The sequence below is a fragment of the Alternaria hordeiaustralica genome, assembly GCF_023758085.1.
Source record: "Alternaria hordeiaustralica strain BMP 2776 chromosome Unknown scaffold_1, whole genome shotgun sequence".
Lineage (NCBI taxonomy): Eukaryota > Fungi > Ascomycota > Dothideomycetes > Pleosporales > Pleosporaceae > Alternaria > Alternaria hordeiaustralica.
The window spans coordinates 2,326,242-2,343,972 of NW_026056773.1; the positions used below are offsets into that span (position 1 = coordinate 2,326,242).

Genomic DNA, 17,731 nt, shown 5'->3' on the forward strand with positions numbered 1-17,731 from the left:
CACTTCACGCAATGTGCACGGATGTAGGGATTCTCAATAGAACATTATAATGTATCAGGTGGCCGCACTGCTACGTTTACAATCATATGTCCAGTCCTTGTCGCCTCCAACCTGTACTATCGGGTCGCCGCACGGTGACGCCTGCCACCCCGTCGTCTCCAACTCACATCTCCTCCTGCTCAACTGACTCCTCCTCCATGTTCACGTCTCCGTCTTCTTCATCTTCGATCACTTCTCCATGGCCTTCTTCAGTATCGTCGGCGGCAGGTTCTGGTGACGTGCCCCAGATGCGAGCACGAGCTTTCGCATACTCCTTCTTGACCGTGGGCACGCCAAGGGACCATCCACGCTCCTCGAGCTTGTTGCGGATGTCCTTGAACGACATGCCTTCAGCATCGTGCCAAACAACAATGCAGGCCTTGTCAAACTCGTGGCTCTTGTAGTTCCGCTTCTCGCGCTGAGCCTGCTTCATGGCTTTGACCGAGCCACCCTTCGAAGAAGCAATCGATGTATCCGCCGAAGTCTCTTCGAGGGCCGAGACTTCGCCTTCGCCTTCGCCTTCGGTCTGCTCCTCGGAGGGAGCAACCAAGTCCTTCTCGGGCTGAATACCACTTAGACGGGGCGCACGCGGCCTTCCACGTCTCGAGATGTTCCTGCCGACTACGCCAATCTGCGTAGCAGGCCTTGCACCGTAGCGCTTCTGTAAGCGCTCGAGAGACCGAATATGGCGGCGACGTACAGCTTCATCCGTCACTGTATCGTTTGGGAATGCCTTGTTGTACAAGATAGTCGCCTGCGAGTATGTGTGCTCCAAATCGTCTAGCAAGTAGATGATCATACTGTTCTGGTGATCTTCTGTGTCACCATAGGGAGATGCACCGGGTGTGGGAGCGGGAGGGTCTTGGCCGGCCACGAGATCACGCGGCGGCATGTTGATTGCCTTGATGCTGTTATAGGTCAGACCCAGCTCCTGGGATGATCGTACTTGACGCTTCGCTCGACCGCCTTTCTTGTCTTCTGCCGCGCGCTTCTTGCCATGTGACGAATGTTCCTGAGCAACGGCGCGAGGGTCTTTCGAAGAGGTGACGAATGGTTTGGCCTTGCGGTCTACGCGAGAGTTCTCCTCAGTCCCGGACGCTGACCTTGCAGCAACCCCTTCATCGCTGCTTGTCGCCGATGCAGATAAGTCTGATTCTTCTGATACAGCCGTCATTTCGACAGATTTGACTGTTGTGTCTTTGCTCGGAATGGTCTGGGTAGACTTGGTACTGCGAAGAGTTCGCTTAGGCGTAGTTTGGCCATTGTTCTTTTCGACTCGAGGGCTCTCAGAGGTCTTTTTCGCTTCGGATATAGGAGTTACCGCTGCCTCTTCTGCGCTGCTAACATCTCGAGTTGTGTGGCCTTTCAACGGGATGGGAACGGAGTCAGTGACGTGGACCATGGTGTTGTGAGCGGCTGACGTAGTCGCGCGCTCAAGTTGTGAGGTGCTGGTGAAGTAGGAGTGCACTATTGTGTTGGTGGAGAACGTGCAGTGGTTGCGGGCATAGGTATAGGTAGGGGCAGAGGCAGGAAGTGGGTATGTGGTGTAGGCCGAAAGTTGGTGTAACCCGTGTTGACGTACTTGAGTAGGTTGTTAGCAATGGTCAAAGCTAAGACAAGTGTAAGCGGTATATGAGGTGGAGGTCCGAGGTGGCGAGGGGCGATTGCGTGGGAGTTGGAAACCGTAGCAACGCCTCGGTCGAGAAGTTTTGTTGTGTGCGCAGGCAGCCGCTATGCCTGATGAAAGGGACGGGAAGTGAAATTGACTACACTGCTGCCACTTAAAGAGCCTAAGGGAGGAGAGCGAGCAAAGCTAGTTTGATCTAGCTCCGTGCAACTGTAGATTCGCGCAACCTTGGACGCTCAGTTAGGTATATCAGTGCTCAAAGCGAGGTTTTATAGATATAATGATAATGACATTCAACATTGCATTCGTTCAGTACCAGGCCGCATGTATCTCAGTATGGTATCATCGCAGCTAGCCCAACCCATTCCGCTTCATACCGAATACGTGCCCGCGAGTTTACTCCCAACACCAAACACCAATCGCAAGAGTCTTCGTTGCCCACCAATCATCAAGCCTGTTTAATGATATAGTCTTTGTTCTCAATCGTAACACTTTTCGTCTAAAATAAGTCAGTAAACGATGCTGAAGCCATTGAGTGTGCACTTGAGATGAGCTTACCATGTGGTTGACCTTGTACACGCCGACCAGCCGCGATGCAAGTTCAAACATGTTGTTTCTAAGTGAGATAACAATGAACTGTGCGTTCTTCGTCCTCTCCTTGATATAACTCGCCACGATGCTCACGTTGCGGAAGTCTAGCGCCGCGTCGATTTCGTCCATGACGTACAACGGTGTAGGCTTGTAGTGATGCAAAGCAAACACCAAAGCTAGAGAGCTCAATGTCTTCTCACCACCGGAAAGGTTGCTGATGTTCTTCCATGACTTTTTCGGAGGCATTACTGAGAACCGGATGCCCTCGGAAAAGGCGTCGAGTGTATCTTCATATTCGAGCTCGGCGTTGCCACCCATGGTAATCATCTGGTACATCTCTTTGAGACGCGCAGTGATGATGTCGAAACCAGCCTTGAAACCTTCTTTGCGAAGACGTCGAAGCTCTTCGCACTTGTGCTTTGCAGCGTCACGGGCGCTGACAGCAGAAGCGAGGTCTGTGGAGCGCGCAGCATGCTCCTCGACACGTTTGCGGTACTCGGCGAGGACCGCTAGGTCGACTTGCGTGGACTCATTCTTCTTCTCCAAGTGGGCGATTTGGTCCTTGAGAGTAGCCTTGTCCATGTCTTGAAGCTCGTCTTTGCTGTAAGACGGGAGACCTTCACCTCCGTTTTCTTGTTCCTCGCCCAAGTCGGTGACATTTTGGTATGCGAGCTTGCTTAGCTTGTCATGGAAGTATGCTTGCTTCTTCTGGTACTCGTTCAGAGTCTTTTGGCTTTCTTCGAGCTTATTGCGCATCTCAATCTCGACCGCACGCGTCTCGTTGAGCTCGCCCAGCTTCTCATCGAGCTCCTTCTTGACCAATTGAAGTTCTTCTTTCCTGGCCTCGAGCTGTTCTTGCGCTTCTTCGGCCTGCTGTCGGATCCCGGAAACGTCGCGTTGTTGTGAAGCCATATCATCTTCAACCTTCTCGGCATCAAGAGCAAGCTTTTCGAGCTCTTTGATGGCATCGTTATGTGCCTTCTCGTGCTTGACGCACTGCTTCTCTTCCTTTGATTTCGCGACCTGTGCATTGGACACTTGCTCGGTCAATGTATCGATCTGTCCCTTGAGACCATCGACTTTGGCCTTCTGACCTCGTAGCTTGACTCCTCCGATCTCCATGATTTTGTCCTGAAGAGCCTTGATCTCCGCTTCAATATCCTCAGTCTCTGCACGAAGTTTAGAGACCTCCTTCTCCATCGTGGCGATGTTCTTCTCCAGCGATGTGATGCGTCCCTTGTCGGTCTTCGTGGATGTCTGTTCACTACCTAGCTCTTTGATGCGGCGCTGAGAATCCGCAATATTGCGATCAAAACTCTCAAGTTCCAGCGCAAGCTTCTGTGACTTGGTGTCTAGTTCGGGTATCTGCTGATTGAGGTCTCTCAGCGCAGTCTCGAGCTCCCGCAGCTCTTGTTGGAACTCAGCAAAGGTCTGTTCAAGCGTATCGCGGTCATGCTCGAGCTTTGTGACCTGGTCTTTCGAGACGTCAGACGCGAGCTTGGAAGACATCTTTCCCTTGACTACTCTGCTTCCACCACCACTCATGGTACCCGCAGTGTCGATAAGCTTGCCGTCTAGGGTGACGACTCGCCATCTCTTCGCGCCATATGCGATACGCTCAGCTTGGTCAAGGTCTTCGGCGACCAGCGTGTTTGTCATAACCTGGAAGAATGCAGGCTTGAGCTTTTCGTGCTTAGGCTTGACGAGGTCGAAAAGACGTGGCACGTTCTCGGGTGTTTGCACTGGCGACATGTCACGCTTGGCGAGGCGATCCAGGAGAATGAAGTTGGCGCGACCGAGGTTGTTCTTCCGTAGGTACTCAATGCACTGCTGACCAGACTCTACTGTGTCTACAACCATGTTGTCTAGTTGCGGACAGGCCGTAGAGATAGCAACGTCGTACTTCTGATCGATGGTGCCTAGGTTCCCGAGTCGACCATGGAATCCATCGATACGTCCTGATTCTTTCAGACGCATCAGACCCGTCAAAACGTTGCCTTGAGTCTGAGCGGAAGAGAGACTTGCCCGGGCCTCATCTGCCTTGGCTCGTGCGCCAGATAGCTTCGACCTCAGCGCCGGTTCTTGTTGAGTTATCTCCTCAAGTTTAGCCTGTGTCTTTTGTACGTTCTTCTCGACACGCTTCCTCTCGGCTTTGCACTCATCAAGTTCTGCAACCTTCGCCTGTTTGGCTTCCTCCAAGCTCTCGATCTTTGCTTCGACTTCGGCAATACCCTTGGCACCTGCATTCTCACGCTCACGCATGATGTCGAGCTCGCTCTGGGCAACTGCAATAGCGGACTGTTTCTCGTTGATCTTCGCACTCCAAGGTTCCAAAGATTTCTGCTTTGCAGCGATCTCGTCGGAGAGACCCTGTGTTTTACCAGCCAAGCTCTTGCGAATCGTCTCGAGCTCCTTCGCTTCGACCTCCATGCTTTGCTCGAGTTCAGCAATCTCTTCGTTGTAGCGCTCGACGTCCGCAGCGTACTGCTTGGCGAGGCTGTCTGCTTCCGATCGACCATAGCCACTTGTCTCCTTGGTCTTCTCCAGCTTCTTCTGTTTATTAGCCAGGAACTTCTTTTTCTCCTCGAACTTGACCGTCTCCTTGTCAACGCGGGCCACCTCTTTCTGGTACTCCTGGTTCTTCTTTTCGAGCTGCTCACACTCTTTCGCGCCAGTCTTGTATTGTCGCTCAAGCCCCTTGATCTCTTCCTCGTTACCCTGGTGCTTCTGCAACTCCTCATCAAGCTGCGACTGGAGCTGTCCGACAGATTCCTGGGTGACTTGAATGTGATCGTCGAACTCGGACACATATATTTGGTAGAGGGTGGACTGCTTCGAGGCCAGCTCGTTCTCGTCACGAATGTAGGCGAGCGCCTTGTTCTTCTTCTCTTCCAGACTGCTCTTCTCCTTCTCGACGTGCTGTACACGGCTGCTCTTCTCACGACAGACTTCATTCAGGGTCTCCACTTCGACCTCTGACTCTGCAATGGGTGTCTTGTATTTGGACGTGCCGATGATATCTTCGAGATACTCTAGCAGACCATCGTCATGTTCGCCCTGTGCTTTTGGCTTCATCTGCGCGATCGATTCAACCTCACCCTGCAGGATCAAGAAACGCTTATGGTCGAGATCCACGCCGCGGTCTTTAAGCAGGGTCGTGACAATCGTGAATGTAGACTCCTTCCTGTTGATGTAGTATTTGCTCGAATTGTTCTTGAACGCTCTTCGAGAGACAACGAGGTCTGAGTCAGGGATGACTTCGTGGCCGCCGTTTGGGAGGTCCTTGACTTCTTGGAAGTGGACTTCGACCTCGCAGTAATCCAGGTCCGGGAACGCCGCCGAATTGTGAATGAGGGCGGAAAGCTTGCTCTGTCGCATCTTACTTGCACGGAAACCGAAGACGAAGAGAAGCGAGTCGATGACGTTTGACTTCCCGGAGCCGTTCGGTCCCACCACGGAGGAGAAGGAGGCGTGGAAGGGCCCAACCGCCTGTCGGCCAGCGTAACTCTTGAAGTTATTGAGGACAAGCCAGGTGATTACTGTCCGCTGTTTAGGCGCCACAGGCTCATGCAACGCGGGGATACCTGCCGCTCGCCTCTTGACCACAATATCTATAGGCTCAAGCATAGTTTGTTGTGTGCCGAGATCCTCCATGACCTTGGCTGGGGGCTGGGGCTCTGATAAAGGCTCAACCTCGACCTTCGGTTCCGGTACGGGCGACTCGTCTTTCGCTTCTATCTGGGTAACCTCAGCGACAGGCTCGGGTACGGGTTCTGGCACAGGTGCGGATGCAGGCTCCGGCGTTCGGTCGGTCATGGTAACATCGCTCGCAGCGTCACTCGTAGGATCGTCTACCATGTCATTCGTGGCATCGTCTGCCGTGTCGTTTGTACTATCGGCGAGCGGCGAGCTTGGTGTAACGGTGGCTTCGGACGCCTGCTCAACCTCGGGCTCGGGCGATATTGAAGGCTCAGGCGTGAGCAAGTGCGAGGTGTCCTCAGCCGGAGGTGCAGCGACAGAAGCACGTGGCTTCCTGCCGCGCTTCTTGGGCACCGCCTTGGAGGGTGAACCCACCCTGGTGGTCCTCTCTGTCGCGGGTGTGAGCGTCTGCGTGGGTTCGACCGACTCTGTGGCGCGCGTCCGCCGCCTCGCTGCGGGCTTGGGTGTCGCTTCTTCATTCTGGGCTGCAGCCTTCCGAGGCCTTCCCCGTCCCCGTCCCGTCTTGAGTGGCGCGGGGGCCGGTGTGAATTCTTCCTCCTCCTCCTGCTTGACTTCGGGCGTCGGGGTCCTGTTCTCCTCCTGGTCCGAGTCGTCGACAACGGGTGCTTTGCGGCGCGTCGCAGCAGCGCGCGTAGATTTCCTCGGGGACATGGAAGCCATGATTGCTATGGCTGTGGGCTGATCGTGGTTGGGCGCGAATTGCGCGGAGTATCCTTGTGCAACTGGACACTTTCCTAGTGTTGTGCGCACAGGTAAACAAACACGCGGTCTGCCTGTAGCGGGGCGCGGGGCTAACGTGCCGCCACCTTTCCTTCAACCGTCAGACTGCACCGGGCTTCGAGGTACACCTCAACAACGCAAACTTGACCGCCTTTGATTCTGTTCTCAGACAGACTTCCCATTATTAGGCTTCGCGTTTTGCTGGTAGAGTCTGCCTCACACATACCAAACTGCTCATGGTTACCATATGCGGTGCTGTGCAGCTGCCGTGAAGGTAGCCCCGCCCCAGGCACCGTTGCGATTGGCTACATCCACATCATCGTGGATCTCAGCTGCAGTCATATAACGAAAGATACCAAAAGGCTGCGGGTACTCCAATCTCTTTTGTATAACTGTCATACTCATCGCTTCCTACCTGCGTAATCATGGCATCAAGTCTGCAAAAGTTCAAGATTGTATTCTTCGTCCCTCCCTCTGCCCTCAGCGCCTGCAAGACCGCTGTCTTGAGTGCCGGTGCAGGGCGTTATCCAGGCCAAGGGGGCTACACGGAAGTTTGCTTCACAAGCAGAGGAACGGGACAATTTAGACCGGGCAACGCTGCCGATCCTCACGTAGGTTTCTTAGGCATACATAGAGCCACAGTGTGGTGAACAGTGAAGGCTGACAACGGCTCTTAGATTGGCAAGGCTGGTGAACTACAGGAAGTTGACGAGTACAGAGTCGAGGCCATGTGCATGGGGCGCGACATAACTGTCAAGGCCGTGGAAGCGCTGAAAAAGTAAGTATCCATCTCCAGTGATGATCAAGATCGCTGATGGAAGCAGAGCACACCCATACGAGGAGCCAGTGTACGAAGTGTACAAGATGGAGGACATGTAGTACGCTCATACTCGTTTCATTCTTGTAAATCCAGTTCGCTATTACGACTGTACACTCTCTTTGTCGGACAATATGGCTTGCAACACCTGTTTGATGATGGGCAAATCCCTCTCGGCGTCCGTCATCCAGTTAGAAACTGCAAATCTACAAGCTGGCTTCCCGTCCCATGCTGTACCTGACACATATATTTTCCTCGTTGCCTTGATCTTGTTGACCAGTTGCTTGTTCAGTGCTTCATCTGTTGCACGGAACAGTACGATAATGTATATGCTGTTTACGACTTCTTCCTGAGGGGTATCGTGCTGAGGGAGGAGCTCATATCCATCAGTCTCCAGAATGTATCTTGCGATTCCTCGCGAGAGTTCAATCTGTCGTTCCAACATCGCACGATAGCCGTCTTTGCCATACGCAACAAGGTTGGCGTAAACCGGCAGCGCTCGGAATCGTCGTGAGTTCTCGAGTCCGATGTTCAGCGGTGACATGATGGCGTTCGCGTCGTTCCCGGAAGCGAGGTATGCTGCGTTGGGATTCTGGAATACGCGTTCAGCGATGTTGCGGTGTCGAGAGAAGAAGAAGCCACAGTCGTATGGCACGTTGAGCAGCTTGTGCGCGTCACCTGTGATCGAATCCGCAAGCTCAAGACCTTCACAAGCCTGGGTGATAGAGGAGTACGCGGGTGAGGTCAATATGCGGCCGAAGAGCCCAAACGCACCATCCACATGTATCCATGCTCCATACATGTCGCACAGCTTTCGCATCTCCTGCATTTCTTCTAACCCAGAAGTCGCAAAGACTCCTGTGTTGACTTCGGATGCAGAGATAGCCACGATCGATGCGGCACCAGGTCGCTCAAGAGACTTCTTGAGTAGCTGCATGTCGAATTTGTGCGGCGCATCTGGCTCTCCTAGACACTTGACGCTCGTCCGCCCCAGACCTAGTATGCTTGCCGCCTTGCTCAGCGATGAGTGCGGTACCGTGGTCAAGATTTGGATCTCGTCGATACCAGCTTTCCGCATAGCTTCCGTGATACCAAGTTCGCCAACGCTAATCTCGACGTCTGTACGATGTGCTGAGGCTTCAGCAATCACATACTCTCGTCCACACGCCAGCCCCAGGATATTGGCTGCCGTCGCACCTGTGGTAAATATGCGGTGTGGCCATTGCTCTGGTGCGAAATTGAGCAACTCGCACAATAGAGAAAGAGCTCGATCCTCCACGTCTGTGGCGATGGTCTCATTTGGTAGGTGAACTTGCACGTTTTGGTCATAGGCTGTGACCAGGTTGTCGGCAAGAAGTGCTACAGGTGTCGCACCACCGGTTACAAAGCCGTAGTAGTTAGGAGAGCGGGAACTACTGTTGAAGGCTGGGGCGAGGTCCTCTTGTATGTGCCGTATGCTTTCTTCGAGACCCACGCCCTGGCTCTGGAGGTGGGAGTGAAGCATAGAGCGAGCAGCACTCAACGTATTCGTTGAGGGAAGGACATTCTCAGGCGGTGGGCCTGAGTGTAGCTTTGAGATCGACGTCGACAGTCTTTGGAACAGCTCGTGAGCTGGGACCTCCATGATGGATTAAATTGATGCGTATAGAAGTAGAACTGGGAACATTCACAGCTCGTTCCCGACGTGGATGTTCGAACGTGAAGAAGTGCAGCATATAAATGTTGGCGCGAGAAGTGCTTGTACGAGTGACGGGACGCGTCTGACTCTATGAAGAGTCTAGATTTCGCGATGATTGCCTAGGATAGCCGGAAGCGACATGTGCCTTCGCAACCTGCGCCATATTTTGATCCATCGAGCGGGCCACTTTCGCGATTGGCTGTCTTGAGCGGGTTCGTGAAGCAAGCGGCACGTTTGACTCCAAAGCGGCAGGTCCACTCGACGTTCTTCGGCATCCACCCAGCACGTGACTTGGTGCTAGCGCGGCGCGTTCCGGAGTTAGCACAACACGGTCAACGATGCTATCGGTGACATCGCCACCATTACGCCTGCAAAACCGCGATGCCTACACGGACCGACGCGTAAAATATTCATGCGGACTCACACCGACGATGCGACGCTCTCATGCCTCAGAACAATCTTAGCAAACATCTCAAGTGGTTGATCGCAGAGAAGCCTTTCATTCCGCCCGCGGCTTCGCTCGTTGCATACGATCCCGACGCAGTTCCGACGAGTTCAGCTACGATTTCTCAACAGCATTCTTCCTTCTTGGACGACCACGCAGGATACGATGAGCCTGAAGCTGCCTCCGCGCCACCACCCCCACCAGCACTACCGGCCGAACGTCCCGCTCCACCCCGCGCTCTCGCTCGAACACGGACTATTGATATACACAACCCGCCAGGCACGGAAGACGCGACCTTGGATATGGCAAGATTGAGGCACACTCCAGCGAGTGGAAAGCCTAGACTCATCTTAGCGGGGTTGCCTGAACATGTATCCTCTTCCAAATCAGCAGGCAGGGAACGAAAGGAACCGAGTGATGTTGGAAGTTTCAAGAACAATATACAAGATCTATCAGCGAATGTGAGGAGTATCACTGGGACTACTGGCACGCCTGCCTCCCAACATGCTACCGCGAGAACGAAGTACCGCGAGCCAGTCGATGTCGACTCAATCGATCTCACTGGTGACGACGCGGGTCGCTCCTCTCCAGTTCCAGCGCGCACCTCTAAGGGTCGGAAACGAAAGAGCGACGAGTACGAGGCAGACCTCCGTCGCACCAAGTCTCCCAGACCTGTTCGCAAGGCTCATGCGCTCAGTCCAGAGCCCGTCGACGACGATGACTTCCCCGATATCGACGATATGGTCATGGCCCCCGACAGCCCTCCTCCACCATACTCAACCATCGTAGACGGTGTAGGCAAACAGTCAAAGCACACCGCGACAGCAGAAGACGACGACATGGAAGCTATGTTGCAATTAGAAGAGGAGGAGAGACAAATGGCGAATGCAGAGAATGCGATAGCCTCACAACCCCGCAAACGCAAGTCACTGAGCCGCGCACCCTCGGAGAATGCGCCAGCTCGCAAAATGGGGAAGCAAACGCGTAGTCCTTCGCCCCGGAAGAACGATCTCGCTAAGACCGGGGCCATGGCTAGAAATGATCGACGTTTGGACACACCTGGTACTAAGAGGGTTGGGCATGCGGTCTTGGACTCGGAGGATGACGAATTTGGTGCACTGGATGAGATGGATATCGATACCCAATCCCGGACGAAATCACCCACCCCAGCAGGGAAGAAAATGCGCGAGAAAACACCGATGACCGAGTTCACCAGAGGTGCCAGTCAAACGCAGCTTCCCATACGATCGCCTTCGAAGACCGTAAGAAGCCCAAGCCCATATCAGCCGGAACAGGACTCTATGCCCACTCCAGCGAAGTCTCAGTCTCCAAAGAAGGCTGCAAGGCCTACACCCACACCAGTGCCTGCATCCACAAAACGCGTACCAAGCTCTTCCGAACTTCCAAAGGAAAGGAGAGATGCTATCAGAGAATCCATGGATACCTTCCTGGGCACTGAAGGCCAAAGATTGCAGAAACACCTCAACGCTGCAAGCTCGGCATGGGATAATGCTAGGGCTGCGTTTGTAGCACATCTTTCCGAGTTTGGCAAGCCTGATCCAAGCGAACAAGAAAGGATGGAACGCGCTCGTTCACGAAAAGAGGCAGTCGAGCAATTGATAACCTTGAAATCCAAACACGAGGAACTAATCGGGCAGCGGCAGAGAGTCAAACAAAAGCTAGAGGATGACTTGAACATCGGTCAATTTGATGCAGCGGACGGTGAAACCCTCAGCAGACTTTTCAAGATGAACGAGGATGTTCTCATCCAGATGTTTTACCTACTGGATGCGGCAGCCATCAAGCAGCAGTCAACACCTCTTGTGAAGACTGAAACGAAAATCAGCCGTAACGTGGTCATACAATCAACCCAAGCGAGCCCGGTCCGCCCACACCCAAAAGCATCAAGGGATGCAGGATCACATCGCATCCCCCAGACACAATACGGTAGGCCACCCGAGGCTCCCGCTCAGGAACTGTGGACGCCTACTCGGCATATCCGTTTCGCAGAAGAGCAAGTAGCTGCGTCCCCACTACCGCCCCCAAATCTAGGCTCCCGTGCCCGTGGGAATGATGGCATGGCAGGAAAGCCAAAAGCGAAGTCAAAAGAGCGATCCCATAGAGTGCCTGAGACGCCAGAGCGCCGACGTTCTCCAAAGCGATCAAGGCCAGTAGCTCCGCAACACACATCAGATGAGTTTGGCGAGCTTGACTTTGAAGAGAACGAAACCCTGTTCAGCAACAACATGGGCGAACTTCATCAACCCATTGAGATCAATGACGACGATGATTTTGGCGAGGCATTTGGACCGGACGACGATGATGACTTCCTTCACGAGATCACCAACATTGAGAATCAGGCACCAGGTGGTTTTGATTGGAAGGGCGAGCGGGCTGGGAATCACGTCACTACACAATCTCGTGAGGTGTTCCGCGAAACTTCTACCAATAAAGCCCAGCCTAAACCAGCCCAGCAAGCTTCACCGAAGAAACAGCAGCTGGATATGCCTGCTAAGAATCATCCTGGTATGAACTTCCCTTGGTCACAAGATCTAAGGACCGCCCTGATTCGCCGCTTCGGTCTGCGAGGATTCCGTCCAGGACAGTTGGAAGCTATAAACACGACGCTGTCTGGCGAACACTGTTTTGTGCTCATGCCTACGGGAGGTGGCAAATCTCTTTGTTACCAACTTCCGTCAGTAATTACCTCAGGCAAGACAAGAGGAGTCACCATCGTAGTATCTCCGCTCTTGAGTTTGATGGAGGATCAAGTGGAGGCCTGCAAACAGCGCTTTGGGATGCAGGCCTTTCTGATCAACGGAGAATCGACCGCAGCACAAAAGAACATGATCATGGATGGGCTACGTCAGCGGGATCCCCAACAGTTCATACAGATCCTCTATCTAACACCCGAGATGCTCAGCAAGAACCAGAGAATGATCAGTGCTTTTCAGCAATTGCATTCTGGGGGCAATCTTGCCCGCATCGTCATCGATGAAGCGCATTGTGTCAGTCAGTGGGGCCACGACTTCCGGCCAGATTACAAGGCACTTGGAGACGTCGTTCGTCAGTTTCCAGGAGTACCCGTTATTGCACTGACCGCGACTGCGACCCAGCTTGTCCGCACTGACGTAGTAGCAAACCTCGGTATCCAGGGTTGCCGTCAATTCTCCCAGAGTTTCAACCGCCCCAACTTGTCTTACGAGGTTGTGCCAAAAGCCAAAGGTGTCATCGACAGCATCGCGGATCTAATCAAAGAGAGATACGTTGGGAAATCCGGCATCATATACTGCTTGTCACGAAAGAGCTGTGAGCAAGTGGCCCAGAAGCTATCCGATATGGGCATCCGTGCGTATCACTACCACGCAGGAATGGAATCCGCAGACCGATCCGAAGTCCAACGAAAATGGCAGAAGAACGAATATCATGTCATAGTGGCTACCATCGCCTTTGGTATGGGAATCGACAAGCCTGATGTACGATATGTTATCCACCACTCGCTGCCCAAGAGTCTGGAAGGCTACTACCAAGAGACCGGTCGAGCTGGCCGTGATGGCAAACGTTCAGAGTGCTACCTGTATTATCAGTATGCCGACTCGAGAATATTGCGCAAGATGATTGAGGAAGGCGAAGGTAGCTGGGAGCAGAAACAGCGACTCAGCGATATGCTGAGAACTGTCATCCAGTACTGCGAAAACAAAGCAGACTGTCGCCGCGCTCAAGTACTCGGATACTTTAGTGAAGCATTCGATGCCTCTAAGTGCAACTCGACGTGCGACAACTGTCGCTCAGATGCGACGTTTGTTACCAAAGACCTTACGGACTACGCTGCCATGGCCATCAAACTTGTGAGCCAGGTACACGAGGACAACGTGACGATGCACCAGTGCGTGGACGCTTTTCGTGGTGCGGGCAGTGCGAAGATCAAACGCTCTGGATTAGAAGAGTATGGGTGGGGCTACGGCAAGGACTTGGAACGCGGTGACAACGAACGCATCTTCCAACACCTGCTCGATGCTGGGGCCTTCAGGGAAAGAAGCAAGGTGAACAAAGTTGGCTTCGCGACGAACTACTTACACGTATGTATCTACTACCCTCACTGTGTTCTACATACTGATGATTATAGCCTGCTTCGGCACGGAACGACTACGAGAGCAAACGAAAACAACTCAAGCTTCAAGTTCGTTCTTCGCCACAGAAAGCGCGCGCGAAAGCACCCGCTGTCAAGAAGGCAAAGAAAACCCAAACTCAGATTCCGTCTACCAATGTTCCCTCCCCCGTACGCGCACCGAAGCAGAAGATCCGATCGTTTGCCTATAATGAAGAGGACGACGACGACGACGATGCATTCGAAGCTCCGCGACACCCCGCCCGTAGTAAGACCGCCCGCGGGTACGAGGCGGACGATTTCGTGGTTGATGACGATTTTGCGCCAATACGCGTCGCCAAGCCATCAAGAAGCACGAAAGCAAAAGGTGTCGGAGCTCCAATCACTACAGACCAACGCACCGAAGGACTCAGCGAATTCCAGTCCGATGTTCTGCGAGACTTCATGGACGGAGCTAAGCAGTTGAGGAAGGGCATAGAAGAGAAGAAAAACCACCGTGAAGCCATCTTCACAGACACAGTACTACGTGAAATGGGTCTTGATCTACCTATGGATCTGGATGAGATGAAGACTATTCCGGGTATCAGGCCTGAGATGGTTTATCTGTATGGCAGGCAGTTTTTGGCCTTGGTAGACAACACAAGAAACTTCTACGGGGACGACACACCAGTACCTCGGAATCCACAGCTTCGTAATCGCCGACCCCAGCAATCCAGAGTCATTCACGAGATCGACGATGATGACGAAGAAGAAGTTGTCGACCAAAACCATCGACTCGTCGTGGACTTGTGTAGTGAGGACGAAGAGGAGGTACCCATTGCAGAAGAATCTGAAGAGGAATCCTTTTATGGCGAGTTTGGCGACGAGGACGAGGACGACGATGATGCAGTTCACACGAGTCATCACTTCAGCCAATTCCCGAACCAAGCCGTGGCGGAGTTCAACAGCAAATACACGCAGCTCGGTGGCGGCGCGGCCCCTTCTACGTCCAAAGCAACGAAGGCACCAGCAGCCAGAGGTAGATCGAAAGCCTCTGGGTCAGGGTACAAGAAGGGCTCTTTTCGCAAGAGGGCGAGCTTTGGTAAGGGTTCTGCTGGTGTCAAGAAGCGGGCATCGAAGGGCAGCAGCAGCAGAGCATCAGGAGGCGCAACGGCAGGGAGGCCTTCTGGGCGTGGTGGCAGAGGCGGAGGGGCAGGCGCATCAGGCGGGTGGAATGGCGTGATGGCGATGCCTACTTGATCGCGAGTTCCATGTTCATACCTGTAGCGAGCAATTGCGCACGTACATTCGCAGCTTCCGCAACTATTACGAAGTTATGTAAATTATAGATTAGCCATATGCTGTACGAGAGTTGGTCTAGTATCACGCCAACACTTTGGCTTGACGCCATTGATTATTTCAATCATGCTAGTTCTTATACCACGTTCGATTTCTAGGAGCTGCACAGTGGCTGCGCTGCGCTGATAGACAGTGACAATTTCATAACACCAGGAGGTCACCAAGATCAAGCGTACGCGATATGTTCAAATATAGACACAGGCATCAAGTCATAGTGTAATAGGATATTAATTCGTTAGCCCGCAGGCAAGGTATCTCATAATGCCTCAGTTGGGTATCTCATTCCTTCGTCCACCGTCAACAGCAAGCACAACGCTTACAAGCCGCTGCCGTGGGTGTGGGTGGTGTGGGTTCCGGTAGTGGTGTGACCCATTCCAAGTGTGTTCTTGGCCTTGTCGACGATGCTACCACCGGTGGAGCCGTGAACGTTGTTGTCCTTGCTGCGTCCGACCTTGTCCATGGTGGACTGGGTGTTGGTCTTGGAGGAGTCGGGCTGGAGCTCGCGGGCAACCTTGTCGCCGGTGCCAGTCAGGGACTCCTTGATCTTGGTGCCGGTGGACTTGGAAGATTGGGGTTGCTGAGGGGGGTGTTAGTGAAGGTGGTGGAGAATGGAAGGTGAAGCTGGCGTACCATCTTCTCACCAAGCTTGGTGTGGGTGTCTTTGCGGAATGCGTCGGTCATGTTGAAGGTGGTAGTTTGGTTTAGTTTGGGGTAGTGTGATGTAGGTGGTTGATGATTCGAGTTGATTGAAGTTGCAGGTGTGGATGTTGAAGGGGTCTATCTTCAGTACAGGGTGAGCACTGCTTATATGCTCCCCGGACCTCAAGCAGCTACGTCATGGTTCGTGACTGCCGTTCGCAGTCTCAGCAGGAGTGCTGACTGACATGTGCCCGGAATGAAACAGCGCAGCCACAAACCACGGCGTATGCCCAGCACGTCGAGGACGTCATTCAGTCGGCAATCCGAGTAGGTCTAGATTTCATCTACTTTCGTGATAGGTCGTCCTTGTTCGTTTGTTTGCATATCACTATAAGAGGCGAATGAGCAGGGATGGAAGAATGGATCAACGATGAAAGCAAGCTTTCCACGGTGGCTGACCCGTGTTGACAAGAGCTAGCCAACTGATGTTTGCGGTCGTTATACTGCGCCTTGAGCGCGCTTGCCACGTTGCGATTATTGATCAAGCGGGTATCAGGATTAGTCGTGTGTAGTCGAGCATGCGTGTCGTGAACCGCTGGGTGAAGTTTGATGCCTGGTGGGTCGTGGGGCAGGGCACTACAGGTCCCTGCGTCCCTGCGCCGGACGCGCGACCCCACGTGTAGTAGCGGTGACATCATTCCGTCTTTCCAAGGGCACAGGGTGTAACAATCAAGCTTCAAGTCCGATCGCCAGGTCAACGGAGCCCCATGCTTGCCTCTATTTAGCACCTAGCCTCGCGTTGTCATGATCACGAAATGACTCTGCTGATCACTGACGTACGTTGAGATTCTGGATGCGCAATCACTGTAACTTGATCAGCGATCTCTACGGGCAGGTCTAGGGACTATGAAGGAAGTGGTATGCCGCCATGTAAACAGGGTGCAGCGCAAGCTTCCGCCGTGTGCATGTTTAGGAGACGTCGCTGCAGGGCCACCGGGTAATACCTCAGGGCCCGATGCCGAGCCATAGAAACATTCAGCCCTGAGTTGGAGGTCGCCTTGTGAACTGGCTGCTTGCGACGAGCCTTGAAGCTGTCGCATCGACTTCATACCTAAATACTCCTCGAGGCCGTCACGTGATAGTATCGACGACCGCCTTTCTATGTGCCTGGACTCAACATACAGGAGTGCGCAGAACGACATGTTGACCAAGTGGCATGGTAGGATGCTCAGATACATAGAGGTGCGTGATGCTTTTTATTGTTGAATCTCCGGCCGCGCACTGTCGGCGGCACACCGACTGCTATATACGGTACATGGCGGTATGCGCTGTCGAAGCGGGTATCTTCGAGTGCATCGCGCTACGACGCGTTCTGCGGTGACAGCGATGGCGCACGCGAAAGAGCGGTCGCGGCAGGGCTCTAGGCGGTGCCGTACGCAAGGCGCCACGTCGTCGCAGGAAATGCAGAGGCTGGACGGGGACATTGCCAGGAGGCTCTAACGCAGGAACGCGCTCGGATCAGCAGTAGCGCGGCGTGCGATTGGCGGTTGGGGGCGGCCGGGGCAGGATGCTCGTGTTCGGTCCCCTCGACAACCCGCTTTGTTGATGGACTAAGCCAACCACCTCCAGCCACTTCAGACCAGCCATCACCATTTTCGCAACAGCAAAACTATCCGTCGCTGCAGGCAAAGAGAGAAGTCACATTCCACGCTACCACCCACACTTTGAATATTCTTCCACACAGGAGACATCTGACCATCGTCGTCGCAGTGCATCCACCGCCGCTGTAGAGCCATCCAGCCGAGCGTACCAACATCGACCCGCATCCCGCATTCGACGCAGTACACTTGGGACAAGACGCCATCGCTTCCCCTCTCGTACCCTCACAGGAGAGAGACCACTACCAGCCGCAGTCTGAGTGCACTTCCCCGCTCATCTCACCCGGCCCTCTGGGGGCGCAGGGAGAACACAGGCCTATAAGAGGCAGTTGAAGGAGAGACACATTCACA

At 53.6% G+C, this 17,731-nt stretch overlaps 4 protein-coding genes across 4 annotated transcripts; all 4 read right to left on the reverse strand.

The window, feature by feature from the left end:
- Window positions 1-163: 163 nt before the first annotated feature.
- On the reverse strand, window positions 164-1,441 carry J4E84_000725 (uncharacterized protein; the record flags this gene model as incomplete). Its single annotated transcript, XM_049383361.1, has 1 exon — window positions 164-1,441. One exon carries the CDS (start codon window positions 1,439-1,441, stop codon window positions 164-166), a length of 1,278 nt encoding a protein of 425 aa, XP_049248879.1.
- A 673-nt stretch (window positions 1,442-2,114) lies between these two features.
- On the reverse strand, window positions 2,115-6,637 carry J4E84_000726 (uncharacterized protein; the record flags this gene model as incomplete). Its single annotated transcript, XM_049383362.1, has 2 exons — window positions 2,115-2,165; window positions 2,225-6,637. 2 exons carry the CDS (start codon window positions 6,635-6,637, stop codon window positions 2,115-2,117), a joined length of 4,464 nt encoding a protein of 1,487 aa, XP_049248880.1.
- A 980-nt stretch (window positions 6,638-7,617) lies between these two features.
- J4E84_000727 (uncharacterized protein) lies at window positions 7,618-9,138 on the reverse strand (the record flags this gene model as incomplete). Its single annotated transcript, XM_049383363.1, has 1 exon — window positions 7,618-9,138. The coding sequence occupies one exon, from the start codon at window positions 9,136-9,138 to the stop codon at window positions 7,618-7,620; it is 1,521 nt and encodes a 506-aa protein (XP_049248881.1).
- Window positions 9,139-15,399: 6,261 nt separating this feature from the next.
- Window positions 15,400-15,764, reverse strand: J4E84_000728 (uncharacterized protein; the record flags this gene model as incomplete). Its single annotated transcript, XM_049383364.1, has 2 exons — window positions 15,400-15,660; window positions 15,714-15,764. 2 exons carry the CDS (start codon window positions 15,762-15,764, stop codon window positions 15,400-15,402), a joined length of 312 nt encoding a protein of 103 aa, XP_049248882.1.
- Between the last annotated feature and the right edge of the window lie 1,967 nt (window positions 15,765-17,731).